General features: G+C 46.3%; 1 protein-coding gene across 4 annotated transcripts in view; it reads left to right on the top strand.

Annotated features, from left to right (window-relative positions):
* Nucleotides 1–20,384, top strand: part of CLK2 (CDC like kinase 2) — a 747,936-nt gene that overhangs the window by 620,339 nt on the left and 107,213 nt on the right. For all 4 annotated transcript variants that reach the window (XM_044080210.1, XM_044080208.1, XM_044080211.1 and 1 more), the window contains exon 11: nt 7,006–7,085. In XM_044080210.1, coding sequence (XP_043936145.1) covers nt 7,006–7,085 — 80 coding nt within the window. The remainder of the gene's footprint in view (nt 1–7,005; nt 7,086–20,384) is intronic.

Raw genomic sequence — 20,384 nt, 5'->3', positions numbered from 1 at the left:
CTTCACTAGATGGGTAGCCAACTGGCTCACCGACAGAATGCACACTGTCAAAGTTGGAGTCCATCTCCACCAGTAGACCAATTACCAGTGGTGTACCACAAGGATCTGTGCTGGGCCCTGTACTGTTTGGATTCTATTTCTCTGAAGTCCAGGCAAATGTAGATGTCCTGTGGCTTACCAAGTTAGCAGATTACTTTAGACTAGGTGCAATCATCAAGTCCCCAGTGATGTAAACATATTACAGAAGGGGCTGACATAGACAAATGACTGGTGCCAAAGTCGCGGTATAAAACTAAATGCAAAAAATACCTCACTTTTTTTTTTTTGCAAAGTAGTAGCCCCTGCTAATTATGATATAGATAGAACCCCTCTAAGCTCAAACCCAGTGGTGTGAGATTGGGAATACAGGTTGACAGTAATCTAAGCTTTGATCACCATGTGTGTATAGTGGTAAGGAAAACCTTCTACATTACGTATCTCATAAATAAGGGCATCACGTCCAAGACTAAGGAGTTTATAACGCTGCTGTACTCTACCCTTTTCAGACCACTATGTGAATACAATGCTTCCTTCTGTATATATCTCATCATACACCTGCAGCAGCTGGAGAGGCCACAGATGTTTCTAACCAAGAGAATCCAGGGCCTCCAAAACATGACATACATGAAAAAAATTGAAAGCTCTGTCCCCCTGCTCTCTGTATCCTGCAGGCTGCTTAGAGGCGACCTGTGCCTGGCCTGCAGAGCAGTCTCTGACTCTGCCCTAATGGAAGTACTGCACATCTGCAAATTAAATGGGACAAGAGTCGCTCGCTTCATGGCTCTCAACCTAGCCTGTGACATTAAAGGAAAACTGCCTTAGAACTAAAATAAATCTATTTTTTTTTTACTCTTTCTGTTTTCTAAGTTATTTTAACATCTCTAAATCACTCTCACTGCTTGTTATAGAATGTTAATATGTTTTCTGCAAAATGGCTGTCAGTGGGGCTTGATAATCCATTTCAGGTTTGCATTACTAGTCGTGCTGGACATAAGGAAGTAGTGGTGTATTCCCATTCCATTGACACATAATGGTATTAGTGTCAGTCACTATCATCTTGTAATACCATCTGTAACAGGACTGTTTCTTTTATTTCTTGAATGGTCCTCATTTGTCTCTCCCAAGGCTTGTTTTATAGTTTAATAAGGAGTTGTACAGCTGCAACCAAAACAGTTGCTAAATTGCAGGTCTTTATTCAAAGTATTTTTTGTAGTCCAAGAGAAATTGACAGCCCCTCCCCCTACACTGTGGTAAACGTGCAGATACTTTACAAGAATTGCAAGAAAAAAATATTTCCAGATTTTTCTCTACATGTCAGGCATCTTTGATACTACATTCAAGTAATCTTAAAATGTAAAGCAGTATAACCAACAGACACTTAGTTTAAAGCCTAATAATTCCGTACTATGATGCTGCTTATGTAAATTTGTCAAAAGAGGTGACAACTGCCTTTTTAACCATGACTGATATAATTGCTCTGTGTTGCTGTGAAAGGCATGGCTACATTGGAAGCATCTGTGAATCAGTTTAAATTCTCTTCATCTCTGCTCTAAAGACAATGGGTAACAGTTTCATACCTCCCTGTCTTGTTTACAGCAGTCTGAGCTCCTGACTACAAATTTCTCTGTCTGTGGTATGTCATACAAGTGTAGACAAATTCTTCTGCAACTTGTGTGAGAAATTAAGCTTAAAAAGTGGATGGTTTTTCACTTCTTTTGATACCAAAGTATGGAAATGAAAGTTTTACTAAGTACAAGCAGGTTTCAGGTATGTACATAGTACTGGAGTCATATTGTAGAAAGAAAAGCAACCTAAGAGTTGAGTTAAACTGTAGGAGAAGGAGTTGTTCTTTAACAAAGCATGTTGTAGAGACAGATGTATGTCCTAGGAATTGCCACTTCTCTGGAATAGGGTCCCACTTCACGTGAAGCAGAGCTCCTCAATGACCCCTAGTTAAGTGCAACCATGACAATTGGATGGATGACCATAAATTCACTATGGGGGTGGCACCTGTGTCCCTCATGGATGGGGTAGTTGGTGCTGATCATAGAATCTCAGTGCTAACAATGACCATCTAGCTAAGTCAGGGCACACAGGTTTTTTTTTTTACACGGTTAGGCTTGTAAAGGCCCTAGAGCTGTTAGCCTAGTAACCTCCTATGAACCTTCTGTATATGAGACTGTTTGAATCATGGCCCATAAACTCCACCTTCCTGCAGAAAGAAATCTTGCAGGATACCTAGAAGTCCTGTCCCTCTGCAGCCTGAGTAGTTCCAACCCTGGGCAAGCTGGTGGATGCAGTGTGCAGTGTAGAATGGAAGGCACCAGATGTCACTGAACCAGTACCCTGAAGCCTAAGAGAGTGCTGCAGACCCCCAAGGGTAGACAGCACTTGGAGTAAGGACCCTCTTGTGGATTCCATGGTCATGTCCATTGCCATCAAGAGGAATGTCCCAGAGGATGCACAGGCTATCCATCCTCCAGGCAGGGAATCCAGGATGATGCATGTGCTAGGAAGGCATGGGGCAGGCTGCCCAAGGTTAGCTAGGAACCCAGTCCTGCTGTTTCTTTGTCCAGATAGGATCAGATATGTAGGTTATGTACTTACCAGAAAGATAGAATGTGAAGTTGTTCAATCTCCTCGTTCATTCTTGACTGATGGGTTTGGAGCCGATCCCTCGGCTCCGATACGGCCATATGCAAAGCTCGAGGTCTTCCAGTAGCTCAAGGCTAAGCCCCCTATCCCATGATGCACTGTGAATTACCTCAGATCTAGTTTGCCGCGGCATTTGATTGGAGGTTCCAGTGTATGCTTGGGCCAGTAACTTTAAAAATTTACTATTTACTAGCTTTCAGATATAATCCGCGGTGGTGATGCTGCGGTAGCGTTGTCACCTCACAGTAAGACGCTGTCCGGTTCGATTCTCAGCTAGAGCGTCTTCTGCGTGGAGACATGCGTGAATGGGCGCACCTTCGTTGAAGGTTGTCCGTCAGGCCTGGCAAGCCGGTATGTAAAAATCAACTGCCAATCATTAGCGGACCGGAGTTCCGCTGTGGCGACCCCTAACCGGGAAAAGCCGAAAGACACAAACTAGTTTTCAGATATAGCTTTTCTAGTATTTTGCATAACTAGTTAGATAGTTAGCTCTTCTAGCTTTCGGATCAGATATGTAGGTTATATACTTACCAGAAAGATAGATTTGTCTGTGTGCTGGAACATGTAGATTATATACTTAGCAGAAAGATAGATTTGTCTGGATGCTGGAACAGTCCCACCCACCAAGACCCTGTACAATAAAATAAATAAGTAAATAACAAAAGGGGGTTATCCCAAAACTTGCAGTATCCCTGAGTCTTGTTCTTTTTCTGTGGGTTCTTTCATAGCTAATGCTCACAGTGTACATGAGTACTGTGGATGGTGTTAAGAATTTGGCTATCTATTCTTACTTACAAGGGATAATGGGATTGGGAAGGAGCTCCAGCTTCTGAGGAGATTTGTTACTAAAAGAGAGATGCCAAAGTGACCAGTTCTGCAGTAAGTACATAGCTTGTATGTTTGATGCCTTTCTCACTGACATCATACTCCTCTCCTCAAGCTGTTCAGTAGTTAGGAAATGTGGAAGGTGCCCTTAAGCTTTGGAGGCTAGGCCAGTTGTCATATGCTTGCCGACATTTAACTTGTATAATTTAGGTTACTGCAACAGTGATCTATATGAATATTTATTTTATGCAAGTTTACTTGCATAGCTGTACTTCTACTGAGTCACAGGTTTGGGCTTCTCTCTGAGTCATAAAGGGTGTACACCAGTGATTGGGTGCTCATGTTAGGGCTTACTTCTGGCAATAGCCCTTTCTGAATTCCAGCTATATTTACTTCAGGTGTACAGCAAGACCTTTAGGTGTACCAGATAACAAGTGAGTTTAAGTCAAAGCCTTTAAAATCTGAATAAATTTGTTGATAAACAAAGCTTGCTTTTGTTTAGCTATATAGTCCTTTTGGATTGCTTGGTCTTAGCTGTCATGCTTAACCCACAAATAAACCAAAAGCTTTGCATCTTGCAGTTGTGCAAGTTTGCACTTGCACACAACCTCTGACACACTTATGGCTAATCACTACAAGTATGTTTTTCAGTATTTTCTGGCTATGAAAACACCCAAAGACACCAGTCAACATTCAGAAGTGCTAAGAGGAACCAACAAAATAAACCAAGTTAAAATATTCCCTTTGAAGCTCAAGGTGCACTGGAAAACAAAAAGCACACTGCTGCACTCTGGTTAGTCAGCTACATCTGAGTATACACAAGTGAAATGCATGCTACAGACATGTTTTCCAATGTTTCATGGCTCTGAAAATCACCTCAAGGCTCCAGTTAGAACAAGGAAGTGATGAACAGTACGGGGCAAACTGGAACCAACAAAAGGTAAAGTAAATTGTATGTTTTGAAGCTTTAAGGCACATCTGAAAAATAAATCAGATTATTTTCATCATGAATCATGAGCAAAAGCAAGAATTGCTTGTGGCCATTCAGCAGAAAAAAAAACAAAAAAAAAATTGAGCTGTTCCTCAGGTGACATCATGAGCTGGAAAAATCAGCCATTTTAGGGGTAGGCAAAATGGTTACGGGTTTACCTCACAATCAAGAAGTACAGGGTTTGATTCTCACAAAAGGAAATGGTCCATAAGGGCAGCTAGTGTAGTACTTACCATACCTTTCAACTGTCCAGATTTTCACAGAATGTTCAGATTTTTGACTCTTATTTTTGGTCTGTTCCTCATAAAATTTTGGTTTTCACTAACAGTAGTACAAAACTGTAGAGCGGCTGTATTAGTCGGGTCAAAGGGGGGCTGGGTGAGTTTTTCCAGGATGAAGTTCAGGTCCCATGGAGGAGGGATATGCTTCTTAGGTGGTCTGATGTGTAAGATGCCTTTAAGGAAGAGTTTCAAATGTAGCCTGACTAGCAAGGGATCAAGAGGTAAGCGGGCTGATAATGCGGAGAGGTGCATTTTCACTGATGAATAGGAAAATTCACCCTTTATAAGTTGACACGTATATGAGAGGACTAGGGGGGTGTCAGCCTCATAAGGGTCCCTTTCTTGTCCCAAACACCACTGAGTAAATCTTTCCCATTTAGCAAGGTATGATTTTCTAGTAGTGGGTTTCCTGGCCTCTCTCAGGACTTGATAGCACGTCTTCTGAATAATGGTGTCTGAATGGGGTTAGTAATTTATCACCCACAGAGTCAGGGATAGCATTTGCAAGTGTGAGTGTAGTAGAGTTCCTTTGTCTTGTGTCAGAAGGTCCACCTTGTGGGGGTAACTTGCAGTGATTGCCCTTAACTAAATTGTATAGAAGGGGGAACCAGTGCTGCCTTAGAAGGGGGAACCAGTGCTGCCTTGGCCAGTAGGGAGTCACTAGCAAGATTTTTGGTTTGTCCTTCCTAATTTTCAGAAGGACTTTCTGAATCAGAGGGAGGGGGGATGGCATATAGGAACTTTCCCTCCCAGTTGAAACTGAATGCGTCTACTCTCCAGGCTTGGGGGAGTAAGCCTTTGTGCAGGTCTGCAGTTGCCTTTTCTGGGGGGAGGCAAACAGGTCTACTTGTGGAGTGCCCCAACAGTGGACTGTGTCTAGGAAGACCATCCTGTCCAGCATCCATTCGTGTTGTGGAGAGGATGTTCTGCTCAGGAGGTCTGCTTGCTTGTTGTCCTGCGAAGGGATGTAGCTGGCTTGCACGGATATGTTGTACTAGGTTGCTAGGTCCCAAATTAGTAGGGCTAGCCTGCATAATTGGTATGCCTTGGTACCTCCCTGTTTGTTGATGTACCACATTACAGTGGTATTGTCCGTCACTATTAGAAGAGGGCCTGGTAGGGGTAGGAAGGTTTGCAGAGCTAAAAGAACTGCTGTCATCTCCTTTACATTGATGTGTTTGGTTTTCATGGGAGGTTGCCACTGGGCTTGGACTCTGTAAGAGTGCAAGGTGGCTCCCCAACCTGAGTCTGAAGGGGGGATTGCAGTGGAAGGCCCGAGTTTAGCTGTACTTTTTGGATCCACCAAGTGATTTCTTCTTTAAACAGGAAAGAAGGGGAATAACTTGTTCCAAGTGATTCTGGTGTTGTGACCAGATATATTTGAGGTACCATTGCAGTTTTCGCATATGCATTCTGGACAATGGTAGCAAAGGATGGTTGCTGCCATCAATCCCAGGAGTCGAAGGAATTGCTTTGCAGTGACTGTTTGGGAGAACAAGACTTCCTGGAAGTGGGAAGCTAGAGATAGAACCTTGTCCTGTTGGAGAAATGCTTTCATTCAGTCTGTATTGATACTGCAACCCACACCAAGAATATTGCAACATGGAAGAGAAGGACATCTATGGTTATGCTAAGATTTTACACAACTATTCTTTTTTTGGTAAATCATTGAAGATTGAAGTCAGAAAATAATGATGGACAGTTGAGTTTCAAGCTTCATACGAAATTCTGTGTTAATGAAAATATGTTATTCTAGCAACTTTCTAAGTTTGTAAGAGCAGTATTTAAAAAATGTCTCTATTTTTGGGCCTTTGCCCCCTCTCCCCCACCCACCCACATTATTTATGGCTTTGTCCAGATTTCTTGCTTTGAGAGGTATGGTACTTGCCTGTGAAACCAGCTTCACAGTGGAGTCCTCTGAAAACACTGGAATTTACTCACCTAGACAGAAAGGCACAGGGGGTATCTGCTCACAGCTGATACCACCATGGATAAGGAATTGTACTTAAGTGACCTTACTCAGATGTCTGCTGTTATCATGTGGTTATGTTGAGTATACTTGCATATCTGTACTTCCCTGTGTAAATAACTAGCAGAAGCTATATTACTGTAGGTGTATAGAACTTGTCTTTGTAAGTTCATTGACATTTTGTGAATCTAGTGGAGCAGATGTAATAGACATTTTCTAACTGAAAATTCTGGCTTGCCTTTCAGACTCATGACAATCGTGAGCACTTGGCTATGATGGAACGAACTCTAGGACCTATTCCAACACGTCTGATTCGGAAAACTAGGTGAGTGTGAATTACATAGACAAGAAATATGCCTTCATTTAAAATAGGGAGATCTGAAGTTGTTGTTTTAATTTGGTCTTCAACCCGAGGAACTCTGATCCGGCACAGATCAGGCTCAGCTGTATACTTCAGTGTCAGATCCAAGTTCCAAGCTCCTCCCCTACCCAGATCCAAGCTCCTCCCCTACCCACAATGCCCCTGTCTTCCTCCTCCCCTCATATCTCTTTTGTTGTGTGTTCCAACAGCAGCAGCGTGATCCATTAGCTCCAGATTTCCTAAGTGGGTAAGTAACAGTTTTTTTTCTTCTAGCTTCTTTCATCCCTACCCCCTTTCTCACTGTAATTTCCCCCCCATCCCATCTAGCGCTCAGGCGTTAGTTCTGGTCCCAAATCAAAAAAAAATCCTCCTTTGCTTCCACTGTCTTTCTCTCTTCCCTCTGTCAGTGAGTGAGTGCGTGTGTGTGAACATCTGTTTCCTTTAGCCATGGCAGAGACCCCAAAGCCGGGCTTTAGGAAATGCACAGTGTGTGGCCATAAATTCCCTCCTTCAGATGGCCACACTGTGTGTGCATGGTATGCCTGTGCATTCCACACCTAGATATCTCTTCTTCGATATGTGTGGTCTTCAACCCCTGCTCATTGATCGACAGGAGGAATAAGCTAATTCTCAAAGGCCTCCTTTCCCCTCCTTCTTCTGAGGCCTCCACCTCCATCTTCCCCTGCCTTGGCCACTGGGACTCAACCTCCCACCAAGAAGGCCGAGGATGGGGGTAAACATTGCCATAAGGAGTGGGACAGGCCTAGAAAGCGGTTCCCTGGCTTTCCTTGGCTTCGGTCTCCTCGCTTCTCGCCAGAGTTGGAGGTCACTTGGGCTTGATCTCCCTTTTCAGCCTCTCCCCAGTGCCACTCCAGGCCCAGGTCTGTGCCGTCCTCCATCCAGTCATCTCAGAGTTTGTCAGAAGCCGAGGTGGACAGCATGATGCGGAAATTCATCCAAGCCCAGATTCAGTTGGGAGTCCTGCCTGCTCTGTCCCCCTCCAGGGCAGGAGCATACAGTCTTCCTTCTGGATGATTACTCCTTCTCTGATCCAACTCCCTATTTCAGAGTCATTGTGTCCAAGGTTTCCCAGTGTTGAGGGGTTGGCGACGATGGTTCCAGGTACTTTGATGCTGACCATTGCCCTGAGTAGTTTGGCCCTGACCATTTCTGAGCCACCTGACTCTCGGAGCCAAAGCCTCGACGTCAGACCCATGGGGATAATGTTGACTTCAAGGATTTCAGAATCTCTTCCTCTCGGAGTTCCAGTGTCTGGACGCTTGGCTCTGGCTCCTCCCTCGACGCAGGGAGCAGTGGATCTGGCCCTGGTCAATCTCTGCTTCGGGGATCGGTTCGCCTTCTGCCTTTGACATGGTGGAGAGGGTCCTCTCTCCCTGTCGAAACCCTTGGCACACTCCTCTGAGTCCATCCTGGCTCCCTCTTTTTTTTCTGGGCTGGAGTCTGCCATCCTGCCCCCTCAGGGACAGCCTGTTGCCACTTTGCTCCAGGACGTTCCCCCCGGGAACTCCTTGAGGCTTTTGAGTCCTCCCTGGAATTTCCCCTTGAGGAGCCCCCTCAGAAGTACACCTGCAAGAGGAGGCACTTGGACTCCCCGCTGGAGTCCCTCACGGAAGATACCGACTTGGAGGAAGGGGGAGAGCTCCCCTCAATTATCCCTATAAGATGTCTCCTTTGGAGACATCATGGAAATCCTGCATCAGCACGGTGGGTGGTCTACCCAAAAGCCCAAACCCGGATGACTCTGTATTCCTGGAGGCATTTGGCACAGGACGCTATACCTCTTTGGGTGTCCCTTCTCACAGATCCTCTTTTGAATCTGATTTCATTTAGAGCATGGAAGGAACTGGATACGTTTGAGCCTATCCCCAAGCACCTGGACAAAAGTACTCAATGCTCCCTTGGATAGGCAGCATTGGTCAAAAGGTCCCCGGTCAATCCCATGGTGGTTGCAGCGGCCACCAAGAAAGAGCTCCAACAGGAGAGCTCTGCGATCCATTCTCCAGACAGAGAGTCCCGGACCATGGACTGTTTTGGGAAGTGAGCTTGCCTTACGTGTGCTGAATTTTCTGGCACATGTCATCACACTGCAGAGGGACCTGGTCAAAGTGGTCACTGAGTCTGCCCCAGGGTCCATGTCAGAGGAAAAAAAAGGTGTTTTTCCCCGTATTATCACCCTTACGTCTTTCTCGAATACTTTCATGATGCTGCTGTCACACGATACGGAAGGGGCTTCTAGGGCTGCCGGGACAGGCGTTGCCATCAGGCGTCACGCCTGACTCTGGCTTTGTGCTTTCTCAGAGCCCTTCAAGGTGTCATTCACAAACTCCCCCCTATGATGGTTCTACCCTTTTTGGTAAACGGTTTGGGATACCTTAGTCCAGAGGGAGAAGGACGGAAAGACCTTGTCTGCCGTCAGGATCCACTTCTCCACCCTGCAACATTCCTTCTCTACGAATCAGCATGGGGACAAGAATATTGTGTTCCAGAAGTCTAAAGGCTCTTCTGAGGACTCTTAGGATTCATCTTCTATCTGAGGCAGAGGGGGATATGACAGGTGCCACCCCCATGGCAGAGGGGGCCAGAGGAACCTGGGGTCTTGGGATCCCTTCCCGGGCAGACACTTGGAGCAGCCCTGAAGGTTTGCCCGACTGCTCATCTCTGGAGGCAGTTGAGGGACACTTATCTCTGCACCCAGTAGCCTGGGAGTCCATCATTGACGATTGTTGGGTGTTGCAGATATTATCCAGAGTATACTCGATCCCCTTTCTTCATCCCCCAGTTCCTCCCAAACACCTTCCAGATGTTCCACCCCTGCAATGGGAGAAGGCAACTGTAGAAATTTCCCAGCTGCTTGAAAAGTGAGTCATCCATCCCTTCTCCCCAGACCAGTCTGGATTAGGCATCTGTTCCTGATTCTTTTTAGTGTCAGAGAAAATGGGGGACTTTAGACCCATTCTGGATCTTTCAAACCTGAAACTGTCGGTCACCAAGATGAAATTCTAGATGATCACCCTTCAATCTTTTCTGCCCTTCCTGCAGATAAATGACTGGATGTGCTCAGTGGACCTCCAAGACTCATACTGTCATATCAGAATGAACAAGCACTCTCAAGAGGTTCCTCTGCTTCCATCTGGGAGCCAGTCATTTTCAGTTCAGAGCGCACTCCTTTAAGCTCACTCCCCACCCCCACCCTAGGGTGTTCACCAAAGTGATAGTGATGACAGTAGTGGCAGCTGACCTGTGGCTGCAGGGATTTCAGGTCTTCCCCTACCTGGATGATTGGCTCCTTTCCACTCCCTCCAGGCATCGAGTGATTCAAGCCAGGGACCATCTTCTCTTGAGATTGCTCCATTACCTGGGCTCTTGAGATTGCTCCATTACCTGGGCATAACAGTAAACCTCAACAAATCTCAGCTGTCATCACTGTAGGTTCTAGATTTTATAGGGGCTTAGATAGATACTACTCGGGTCAAGATGTTTCAGCCTCCAGACAGACTATTATCACTCCAACAGCATGTCAGTTACATCTTTCAAGCCAAGCTCCCTCCAGCAGATTCTGTTCTTCAGGTGCTGGGGTCCATGGTGGCCATGATCACTTTCATTCCAATGGCACGTCTTCGGATGAGAATTCTCCAATGGACCTTAGCCATTCAGTGGTCTTTGCTAGTCTTTCCCTTCTTTGGTGGTTTCAATCCCCTGATCTCCTTCAGGGTCATCCGTTTGTTCTTCCCTCCCCCATGACCACGGTGACCACAGATGCCTCCCTGCTCAGGTGGGGGGGCATTGTATGAGAAGGATGGTCCAAAGCACATGGTCCTCTTTGGAGACCAGTCTGCATGTCAGTGTCCTGGAGATGAGGGCAGTGCAAGCCCTACATGCCTTTCTTCCTCTGGGGTCTATTGCCAAACAGACAATACTAGTAGTCTGGTACATCAACAAATAGGGGGGACCAGATCTTATCCCCTTTGTTGCAAAGTCGTGAGATTGTGAGAGTGGGCGATATCCACCGGCCGTTTTCTGGTGGCAGAGCACATTCTGGGGAGGTCCAGCATTCTAGCAGACAGGCTCAGCAGGTCTATTCTGATGCCTTACAAGTCATCTCTGAATCCTTCAGTAGTGGAACAGATCTTTCTAAGGTGGGGTCAACCTTGCTGCAATCTCTTCGCCTCTCCTTTCAACAACGAAGCACAGCGAGTATTTTGCTCTACCCCCCCCCCTTCTAGGGGAGCCCTCCAGAGACGACCTAGTTCATGCTTGACCCCCTGGTCTGTTGTATGCTTACCCTGTGCTTCTCCTACTTTCCAAGTTCATTCAGACAGCTCGACAGCTAGGGAGCTCAGTGATCCTCATTGCCCCTTTCTGGCCTTACCAAGTTTGGTTCCCCTCTCTGTGTTGTCATGCAGTGTGTCCACCTTGGACATTAGATCCTGTTCTAGATCTGATCACGCATCTTTCAGGGATCCCTTACCCAGACTTGGTCAGCTTGAAGCTCGCAGCTTGGCTGCTCCAGTTCCCATGAAAGCGAGGACTCCTGGGCTGTCTTATCTTTTTAAGAAGATCTTATGGCAGTTCACAAATCTTCTACATGAAAGCTTTATTCGAGTAAATAGAAATGTTTCTCGATCTGGGCTTTTCATTGTGATCTGGATTCTTTCACTGTGCCAGTTTCGGCTATTCTGGAGTTTTTGGCGGATATTTTTAATCATGGTGCCAGCTTTTCTACAGTTAAGGTACAACTGGCAGCTATCTCTAACTTTCGTATAGGTGAGAATTTGTCTTCTTTGGCTTCTTCCAAACTTTGCAAGGACTTTTTGAAAGGTACTTTTCTCCTCATACCTCCGGTTAAGAACCCACACCCACTTGGGATCTCACATTAGTGTTGCGGGCCCTGGTTTCCCCTCCTTTTGAACCAGCGGCCACAGTTGAGTTGCAGTTTCTTTCATGGAAGACGGCCTTTTTGATTGATATCATGTCAGCCAAGAGGGTGTCTGAGATCCAAGCCTTATCTATCAAGCTCCCTTATATGGTATTCCACTAAGATAGAGTATCGCTGCAGACTAATCCATCCTTTTTACCGGAGGTAGCATCAGAGTCTGATATCTTCCAGGTCATCGGTTTGCCAGTTTTCTTTCCAAATTTCCAAAACAAAGGAGAGTACAAGTTGCACTTGCGCCATGTTCACAGGCAGTTGTGCTTCTGTTTACATAGAACAATATCCCTTTGTAAGTTTGATCAACTTTTTGTATCATTTTTCTAAACCTTTCCTTGGTGAGCCAGTTTCTAAGGTTACCATTGCTTAATGGATTTCTGAATGCATCTCGTTTGCCTATCGAGGCAATTGGTTATCTCCTCCAGGGCATGTCAGGGCTCATTCCAACATGCCTGTTGCGACTTCTGCAGCCTTTTGGTCTAGGGTTTCCTTGGATGAGATCTACTGTGCATTTATCTCCCATTATAGGTTAGATCTTTTTTCCAGGGGCAAGGCATCCTTTGGCTCAGCCGTGCTCCAGAACGTCCTTCCAAGAGAACTGCCGAGGATTTATTGGTAGCTGGGGACTCTGTCCCTCAGGTTAAAGATCAAATGAAAGCAACAACTTCAGATAAAGAAGTTATGTACTCACCATAATGTTTCGAGTTGTTGCTTTTCATTTGTCTTCAACCTTCCCTCCCTCCTTCCCCCTACCTTGTATGGGCCGCTTAATGGACCAGATGAAAAGTCTTAGCCTCTTCTTTTTGGCTTGTTTTTTTCTCTTGCTAGACTATTTATTAGCATATTGTTTTGGTTGGCTATGCTGCTGTTTATGCAACAAACTCCATCTGAGGAGAGGAGGGAGGCAGGGGCATTGGGGTCTATATTAGATGAACGAATGCTTAAAATGTCGAGTACGACATTCTCAACCGTTTTAAACAAATGTTCATCTAAGTGAAACCTCAGAATGTCTAAACAAGGAGTTTCGAAAATTTATAGTCGGCCAGCTGTCAGGAAGCCAATGGCTGACTGCTAAAATGTACTGTACACCATTACAACTTCCCAAAAAAAAAAAAAAAAAAAATTCGACAAAATGAAGTGGGGGGCATTGCCCACCACTCCCCCACTTAAATATACCAACTCCAAGATTGCACCACAGTGGAGGACTGTAAGAATGGATAGACAGGGTGGACATTCTGACGTCAGCCGTTTGATGGCCAACTATAAATTTTCGAAACTCCTTGTTTCAACATTCTGAGGTTTTGCTTACATGAACGTTCACTTAAAAGCTGTCGAGCATGTCGTACTCAACATTTCAAGCATTCGTTCATCTAAGAGACCAAGGGAATTGTGGGTAGGGGAGGAGTTTGCATCCGAAGCTGCAGTTTGCGGCTGAGCCAGATCGTGCCAGATCCGAGTCCCTCAGGCTGAAGACAAATGAAGAGCAACAACTCAGATGGAATGTTATGGGGAGTACATAACTTCTTTATGTTAAGTTGTCTATCTCGCCTTCATTCTTGCTGGATGGGTTCGGAGCCGACCTCGGCTCCGACTCGGCCACTCTAAAAGCTCGAGAGTTGGTTCCACTGGCTCGAGGCTCCCCTTATATCCCACAATGCTAGGCGAGAGTTACCTCAGATCTCGTTTGCCGCTACAGCTTCGAGGTTGGTTTTCTACCGGTTCTTGGTAAGTGACTTTTTCTTGTGTAAATTAGTCTATCTAAACCCCTTTACTTTTAATATTTTTACTCATTTCCCTTAGTTTAGAGAAATTTTTATCCCCTTCTAAAAAATTCCCGTTTTTTTCCCTCAAGAACTTTAGGTTCTTCCCTTGGGCCTACAGGCCTTTTACCTTCCCTAGTGGAGTGTGTGTGTATTATTTTAAAAATCCTAGTTAGTGGTTTTTTATTATAATTTAACTTGACAGGGTGTAATTAGTGTGTTTGTGTGTGTGTTTGTTTACACCCATTTAAAAATGTCTAAAGAAGCAAAGGTCTCCGGATTCAAGAAGTGTGATGCGTGCTGTCAGAAAATGTCTCTGACAGACGCTCACACTTCTTGTGTCTACTGTCTGGGGCCTTTGCACCTGCAGGACTCCTGTGCTGTGTGCCATGGCTTCAGCCCCAGGGTCCTGCAGGAAAGAAAAAATAAATTGATATTAAGAGGCTTACTCAAGCCAGAGGATTCCCTATCTGTTTCAACAGGGAAGCCCTCTAAGGCATCTAGGTCTTTGGCTCCGACTACTGAGCCGAGACCTAAGGTTTCTCAACCTCTGCCTTCATCGGCTCCGGCTGGAGCCGATAAGTCTCAGTCCACAGTTTCTGTGGCTCCCTCGGCTCCGGCCAGAGCCGAGGTAGTAGAAGTTCCCGTGTCGGCTCCGACCAGACCTTCGGAGCCGACAACTAGGAAGAGGTCCAGGTCACCATCTCTTGGCTCCGTTCATTCAGCTCCAGGATCTCCCCTGCTGTCTGAACGGAGCCAAAGATCTCACTCCTCTAGGTCATCGAGGCTGCCGGATCATGACCTTCAGAGGGTAGTGAGTCGACTTCTTAAGTCCGAGGCACTGGCCCAGATGCTTCAGAGCCCGACTCATCAGTCGATGCCTGCCCCGGTCCATCAACATATTCCTCCTTCGACTCTCTTGAGCTCGGAGCCGGGTCGCGTCGGAACCGAGACTGTGATAGCGTCGGAGCCGATACAATTGTCTTCGGCTCCGTCGGCTCCGATTTCTTCCTTGGAAGAATCTCGGCGCCGGACTTCCCTCGTCGGCTCCGAGGGGGTGAGTGGCATCGGACCCTTGTCCGACCCCCCTCTTCCTCTCGGTGCCTCGGCGCTGGTGAGTTTGGCTCCGACATCGGCCTCGGAGCCATCACTGTCGGTGCCGAGGGGGGTTCTTAGCTTCTCGGAGCGGGGACCTCTGGCTCTGCCTGACAGGGGTGCATTCGAGGTCATGCGGAGTGTGTTAGAGCCTGGCTCTACTCCACAGTCGGCTCCGTCCGCCCCTCCCTCTACGGTGCCTCAGGTTAAGTCGACTCACTCCCTCATCCCGGACCGCAGAGAGCCAGCTCCTCAGGAACCCCCTGTGGGGATTTCATCCTCTTCCGAGGCCTCTCCTGATTTGGCAGAAGAGCCCCCTCGGAAGAGGAAGTGTAAGAGGAAACACATTGACTCACCTGAGTCCATCACGTCAGACACAGATTTGGATGATTCTGAGGGTTCCCCCCGTTCCCCTTCTGAAGATGTCTCATTTGCAGACATTCTGGAGATCCTGAAACAGAGGGGAAATTGGCCAGCCCTCAATTCTTCGGAGGACGAATCTGTGTATCTTGAGGCGTTTGGCTCTCGTCCTTCCACCTCCTGGGTGTCTCCCCCCTTTGACCCCCTCATGCAGGTGGTTGCTAAGAAGGCATGGACGGCTCCTGATTCAGTGGACCCCACTCCCAGGAGACCCTCCAAGTTCATAACAGCACCAGCAGACAAACAGTTCTTAACAAAAGGAGTTTCTGTGGATGCTATGGTGGTAGCTGCTGCCACTAAGAAGGAGCTAGCGGATCCTTCAGTACCTGTCCATCCACCTAACAAGGAATCTAGGTCCATGGACAGGTACGGGACACGGATGTTCTCGTCAGCGACATTTACCATGCGTTCGCTGAACTACCTGTGCCATTTTACTCGTCTTCAAAGGGACTTGATCAAGGAAGCGAGTGAAATGTTAAAGGACCCTACAGCTGCGGGTTTCCAAGATAAGATGAATACGCAGCTGGCTACCCTTAACTCCATAACCAACTCCTCCATGCGCCTTCTTTCTTACGCGGCTGATGGAGCGAGCAGAGCCGCAGGGACAGGTGTGGCCTTACGTAGGCATGCCTGGATGCGGCTATGCAATTTTGCAGACCCTTTCAAGACGTCTTTCACTAACTCCCCGTTCGATGGATCATCCCTCTTTGGTCCTCAAGTGAAAGAAACCTTGACTAGGTGCGAAACTGATGGCAAGACCCTTTCTGCCGTCTGAGTCCGTTTTTCTACTCCTTCTAGGCCTTACCCCAAAGGCCAGAAAGGTGGAAAGATGTGGTTCCGTAAACAATCTCAAGGGACTTCGCCGGACGCACAGAGTCGTTTCCCCGCCAGAGGCAGAGGCGGGAATAACAATGGTAGACGTCGCCCTAGGGGCAGGGGGGGTCCGCAGAACCAGGGCAATCGGGAAGCCTTCCCTGACAAGCCCTTTCAGCATCCCTGAGGTGTTGCCCGACTGCCCATCTTCGGAGGCAGTCGGGGGAAGATTGTCACTGTACCCAGAAGCCTGGCTATCCCTGACTCAAGACAAATGGGTATGGCTATTCTATCCCCTTTCTTCGCATTCCAAATCAGTCAAAAAAATCCCTTCCAGATGTTCCACCCGCTCAAAGGGATCTTGCAGCTTTGGAAATTTCAAAGCTGCTTGCAAAAAGAGCAATTCAGCCAGTTCCAGCAGACCAGCAAGGATCCGGAATCTACTCCAGGTTCTTTTTAGTTCCAAAGAAAACAGGGGACTGGAGACTAATTTTGGATCTCAGTGTCTTGAACAAGTCAGTCAAGAAAACAAGATTTCGGACGGTCACACTGCAGTCCATCCTTCCCCTTTTGGGCAAAGGAAACTGGATGTGCTCTATAGACCTTCGGGATGCGTACTATCACATAAAAATGAACAGACGCTCCAGAAGATTCCTCCGCTTCAGGCTGGGAACCAGTCATTTTCAGTTCAGGGCCCTGCCCTTTGGTCTCACCACTGCCCCCCGGGTGTTTACCAAATGCATGGCAGTGGTAGCTTCTCACCTGAGACGACAAGGATTCCAGGTGTTTCCATATTTGGACGACTGGCTCCTCACAGCTCCCACCAAGCATCTCCTTCTGATGGCCAGAGATTACACTTTTCGCATTTGTCAAAAGCTGGGTATTTCAATAAATTGCGAAAAGTCTGTTTTGTCGCCTTGTCGTACTATTACCTACATAGGCACAAATCTAGATACAGTAAACATGTCTGCAAGACTAACACATCAGAGAATAACAGACATTCACAAACTGGTATCACTCCTTTTCAACAACAACAGAATCAAAGCCAGGTTAGTTCTGAAAGTGTTGGGAATTATGGCAGCGCCATACCTCTGCTTCCATTAGCCAGATTCCACATGCGGATCCTTCAATGGATGCTCTTTACTCAATGGTCATACCAGCAACTTCCAATGTCTCACACCATTATGATCACGCAAGCGTGCAAAAATCATCTCATGTGGTGGATGTCTTCCCCTCAGCTCTTGTTGGGAAGACCCTTTGTTCCACCTCCTCCGGTTGCTACTCTGACAACGGATGCCTCCCTGATCGGGTGGGGGGGGGCATTATCAGGGCAGGACGGTCCAGGGCACATGGCAACCAAACGAATGCCACTTGCACATAAATGTTCTGGAGATGAGAGCAGTGCTTTTAGCGTTGCAAGCCCTTCAAGACTCTCTTCCCTTGGGAACGATTGCAATCCAAACAGACAATATGTCTGTAGTGTGGTACATCAACAAACAAGGCGGAACCAGGTCATACCCCCTGTGTCGAGAAGCACTCAGACTGTGGCAATGGGCGATTTCTTCTCAGCGGTTTCTGATAGCAACGCACATCCCCGGAAAGTCCAATCAAATTGCGGACAAGTTGAGCAGAGCCATACTCATGCCTCACGAGTGGTCTCTGAAAGACTCTGTAGTGAGAGAAATTTTTCTCAAGTGGGGTCAGCCTTGCTGCGATCTTTTTGCTACTCCCCAAAACAGCAAGTGCAGAGAATATTTCACTCTTTTCCCTTTACCAGGCCAACCCAGCAGAGACGCTCTAGTCCAAGTTTGGCCCCGGGGACTTCTGTATGCATTTCCTCCCTTCCCACTGATCTCTCAAGTGATACAGAAAGCTATCGCTCAGAAGGCCTCATTGATCCTCATTGCTCCTTACTGGCCTCGACAAGTGTGGTTCCCCTTTCTACATCGTTTTCTCTTGGAGCGACCGTGGAATCTGGACCTAGTTCCAGATCTTTTGATCCATCAGTCGGGTCAGTTTCATCGCTCCCTCCCCTCTCTGAACCTCACTGCTTGGTTCCTCCAGTTCCAACCTTAGCCAGGCTTCCTCAATTATCTCACACTGTTAGAGATATTCTGATAGCTTCCCATAAATCTTCCACTCGGAAGATTTATTTGAGTAAGTGGAAACGCTTCACATATTGGGCTCAAGGAAAGGACATAGATCCTTTCACTGCTTCCATCCAATTAGTCCTTGATTTTCTAGCTGAACTCTTCCATGCAGGTTCATCTCCTTCTACACTTAAAGTTCAATTGGCAGCTATTTCTAACTTTCATGTGGGTATTTCTGAATCTGCCTTAATGTCCCACAAGCTTTGCAAAGCCTTTTTGAAAGGAGTTTTTCTTCTCAGACCTCCTATAAGAAATCCTCCTTCTCCTTGGGACCTAAATTTAGTTCTTGCTTCCTTGATTCTTCCCCCTTTCGAACCTGCAGTCTCCTGTTCTTTAAAATTATTATCATGGAAGACTCTTTTTCTGGTAGCTATTACATCAGCTAGAAGAGTTTCAGAGCTTCAAGCACTCAGCTGTCGTCCTCCTTATCTTTTGTTTCATAAGGACAGGGTATCTTTACGAACTAACCCGTCCTTTTTGCCTAAAGTGGTCTCGACGTCAAATCTAAATCAAAGCATTGATCTACCTGTCTTTTTTCCAGAATACTCCAATAGGTCTGAACAAAAATTACACTGCCTGGATGTTCACCGTCAATTGAGGTACTACTTGGATAGAACAAAACAGTTCAGAAAATCTGATCAGCTGTTTGTCTCCTATGCGGAAAGCAGAAAGGGACTTTCAGTTTCAAAGGTATCATTATCCAGATGGCTAACATCTTTGATCTCCCTTGTATATGAAATTAGACATCAAAAGCTGCCTGATAAACCTAAGGCTCATTCCACCAGAGCTTTGGCTACTTCTTTAGCCTTCCAAGACAGACTGCCTATTGACACCATTTGTGCAGCGGCTACTTGGGCTACTCCTCACACTTTCATTTCTCATTATAAGTTGGATTTAGCTTCTAGGCATAGAGCTAACTTTGGTTCCACTGTTCTCAGGAATCTGTTCCGTTAGGCCACCCGGGACAAGGTGCTAGGGACGCGGTCCCATCCAGCAAGAATGAAGGCGAGATAGACAACTTAACATATAGAAGTTATGTTCTTACCATAACGTTCCATGTTAGTTGTCTTCTTCTCGCCTTCTTCTTCGCCCCACCTCCTTCCCCCTGGCCTGGACAGACCTAGAGGAGTTGTGATTGTGACCTCTCTTTCTACCACCTCTTTCTTAGACATATGCTATTTTGCATATTTCCTGGTTCAGGATGTAGGTCACCCTTCTTTCTTCCTGTTGCTAGAGGTGGACTCTGTTTTACAGTTGTACTGTTACTATTATAAGCTGGGGTTAGCTTACAAACGAGATCTGAGGTAACTCTCGCCAAGCATTGTGGGATATAAGGGGAGCCTCGAGCCGGTGGAACCAACTCTCGAGCTTTTAGAGTGGCGAGTCGGCGAGGCCGGCTCCGAACCCATCCAGCAAGAAGAAGGCGAGAAGAAGACAACTAACATGGAACGTTATGGTAAGAACATAACTTCTATTTTTTGTGCAAATGCTGTTTGTTTTGTAGTTTTATTTGTCCTTGTCATCTGCAGTAATGTTTACAGTATTGCAGATTTCCCACTTGTATGCCATAAACTTGGTTTAGATGTATGCTGTGGTAAGAAACCGAAAAATTATTTTATCTAGGAAGGGGTCAGTGTGGTATTTATTATCAATGAGGAAACGGTCATTGGCCAGAGAGATGAAGGGAGAGCAGCTGATACCATTTTCACCACTACCACCACCACACATGCACACACAGCAGTCTGTTTTTTAGTGCATCTGTCATTTGGTCCCTTCCAGGGGACATCCAGAGAAAAGATAGGTACCCAGTTTGGCAGTCTGAGAACTTTTGGGAGATGGCATGCTTCTTTTGTGGTTAATATTGTTGATTGTGGCAGTTTTTTGTAGCAGATGACTTCCTCGGGGAAAATTGTTAGTGAGCGTGCCTGTGGAAAACAAATTCTTAAGTACCTTTTTTTTTTTTTTTGGAGGAGGAGGACAGTTATGTGTCTTTATGTAAGTGTTGAGTGACTTAATGAAAAGATGTTTTTCCATTGGATTCATAGCAGGTTTTGCTAAAGATATTCCCCAGGGA

The sequence above is a fragment of the Protopterus annectens genome, chromosome 8.part0, assembly GCF_019279795.1.
Source record: "Protopterus annectens isolate FY-2018-M chromosome 8.part0, PAN1.0, whole genome shotgun sequence".
In the NCBI taxonomy this organism is placed as follows: domain Eukaryota; kingdom Metazoa; phylum Chordata; order Ceratodontiformes; family Protopteridae; genus Protopterus; species Protopterus annectens.
The sequence above is the reverse complement of the archived record's forward strand: the minus strand, read 5'-3'. Positions and strand labels throughout refer to the sequence as shown.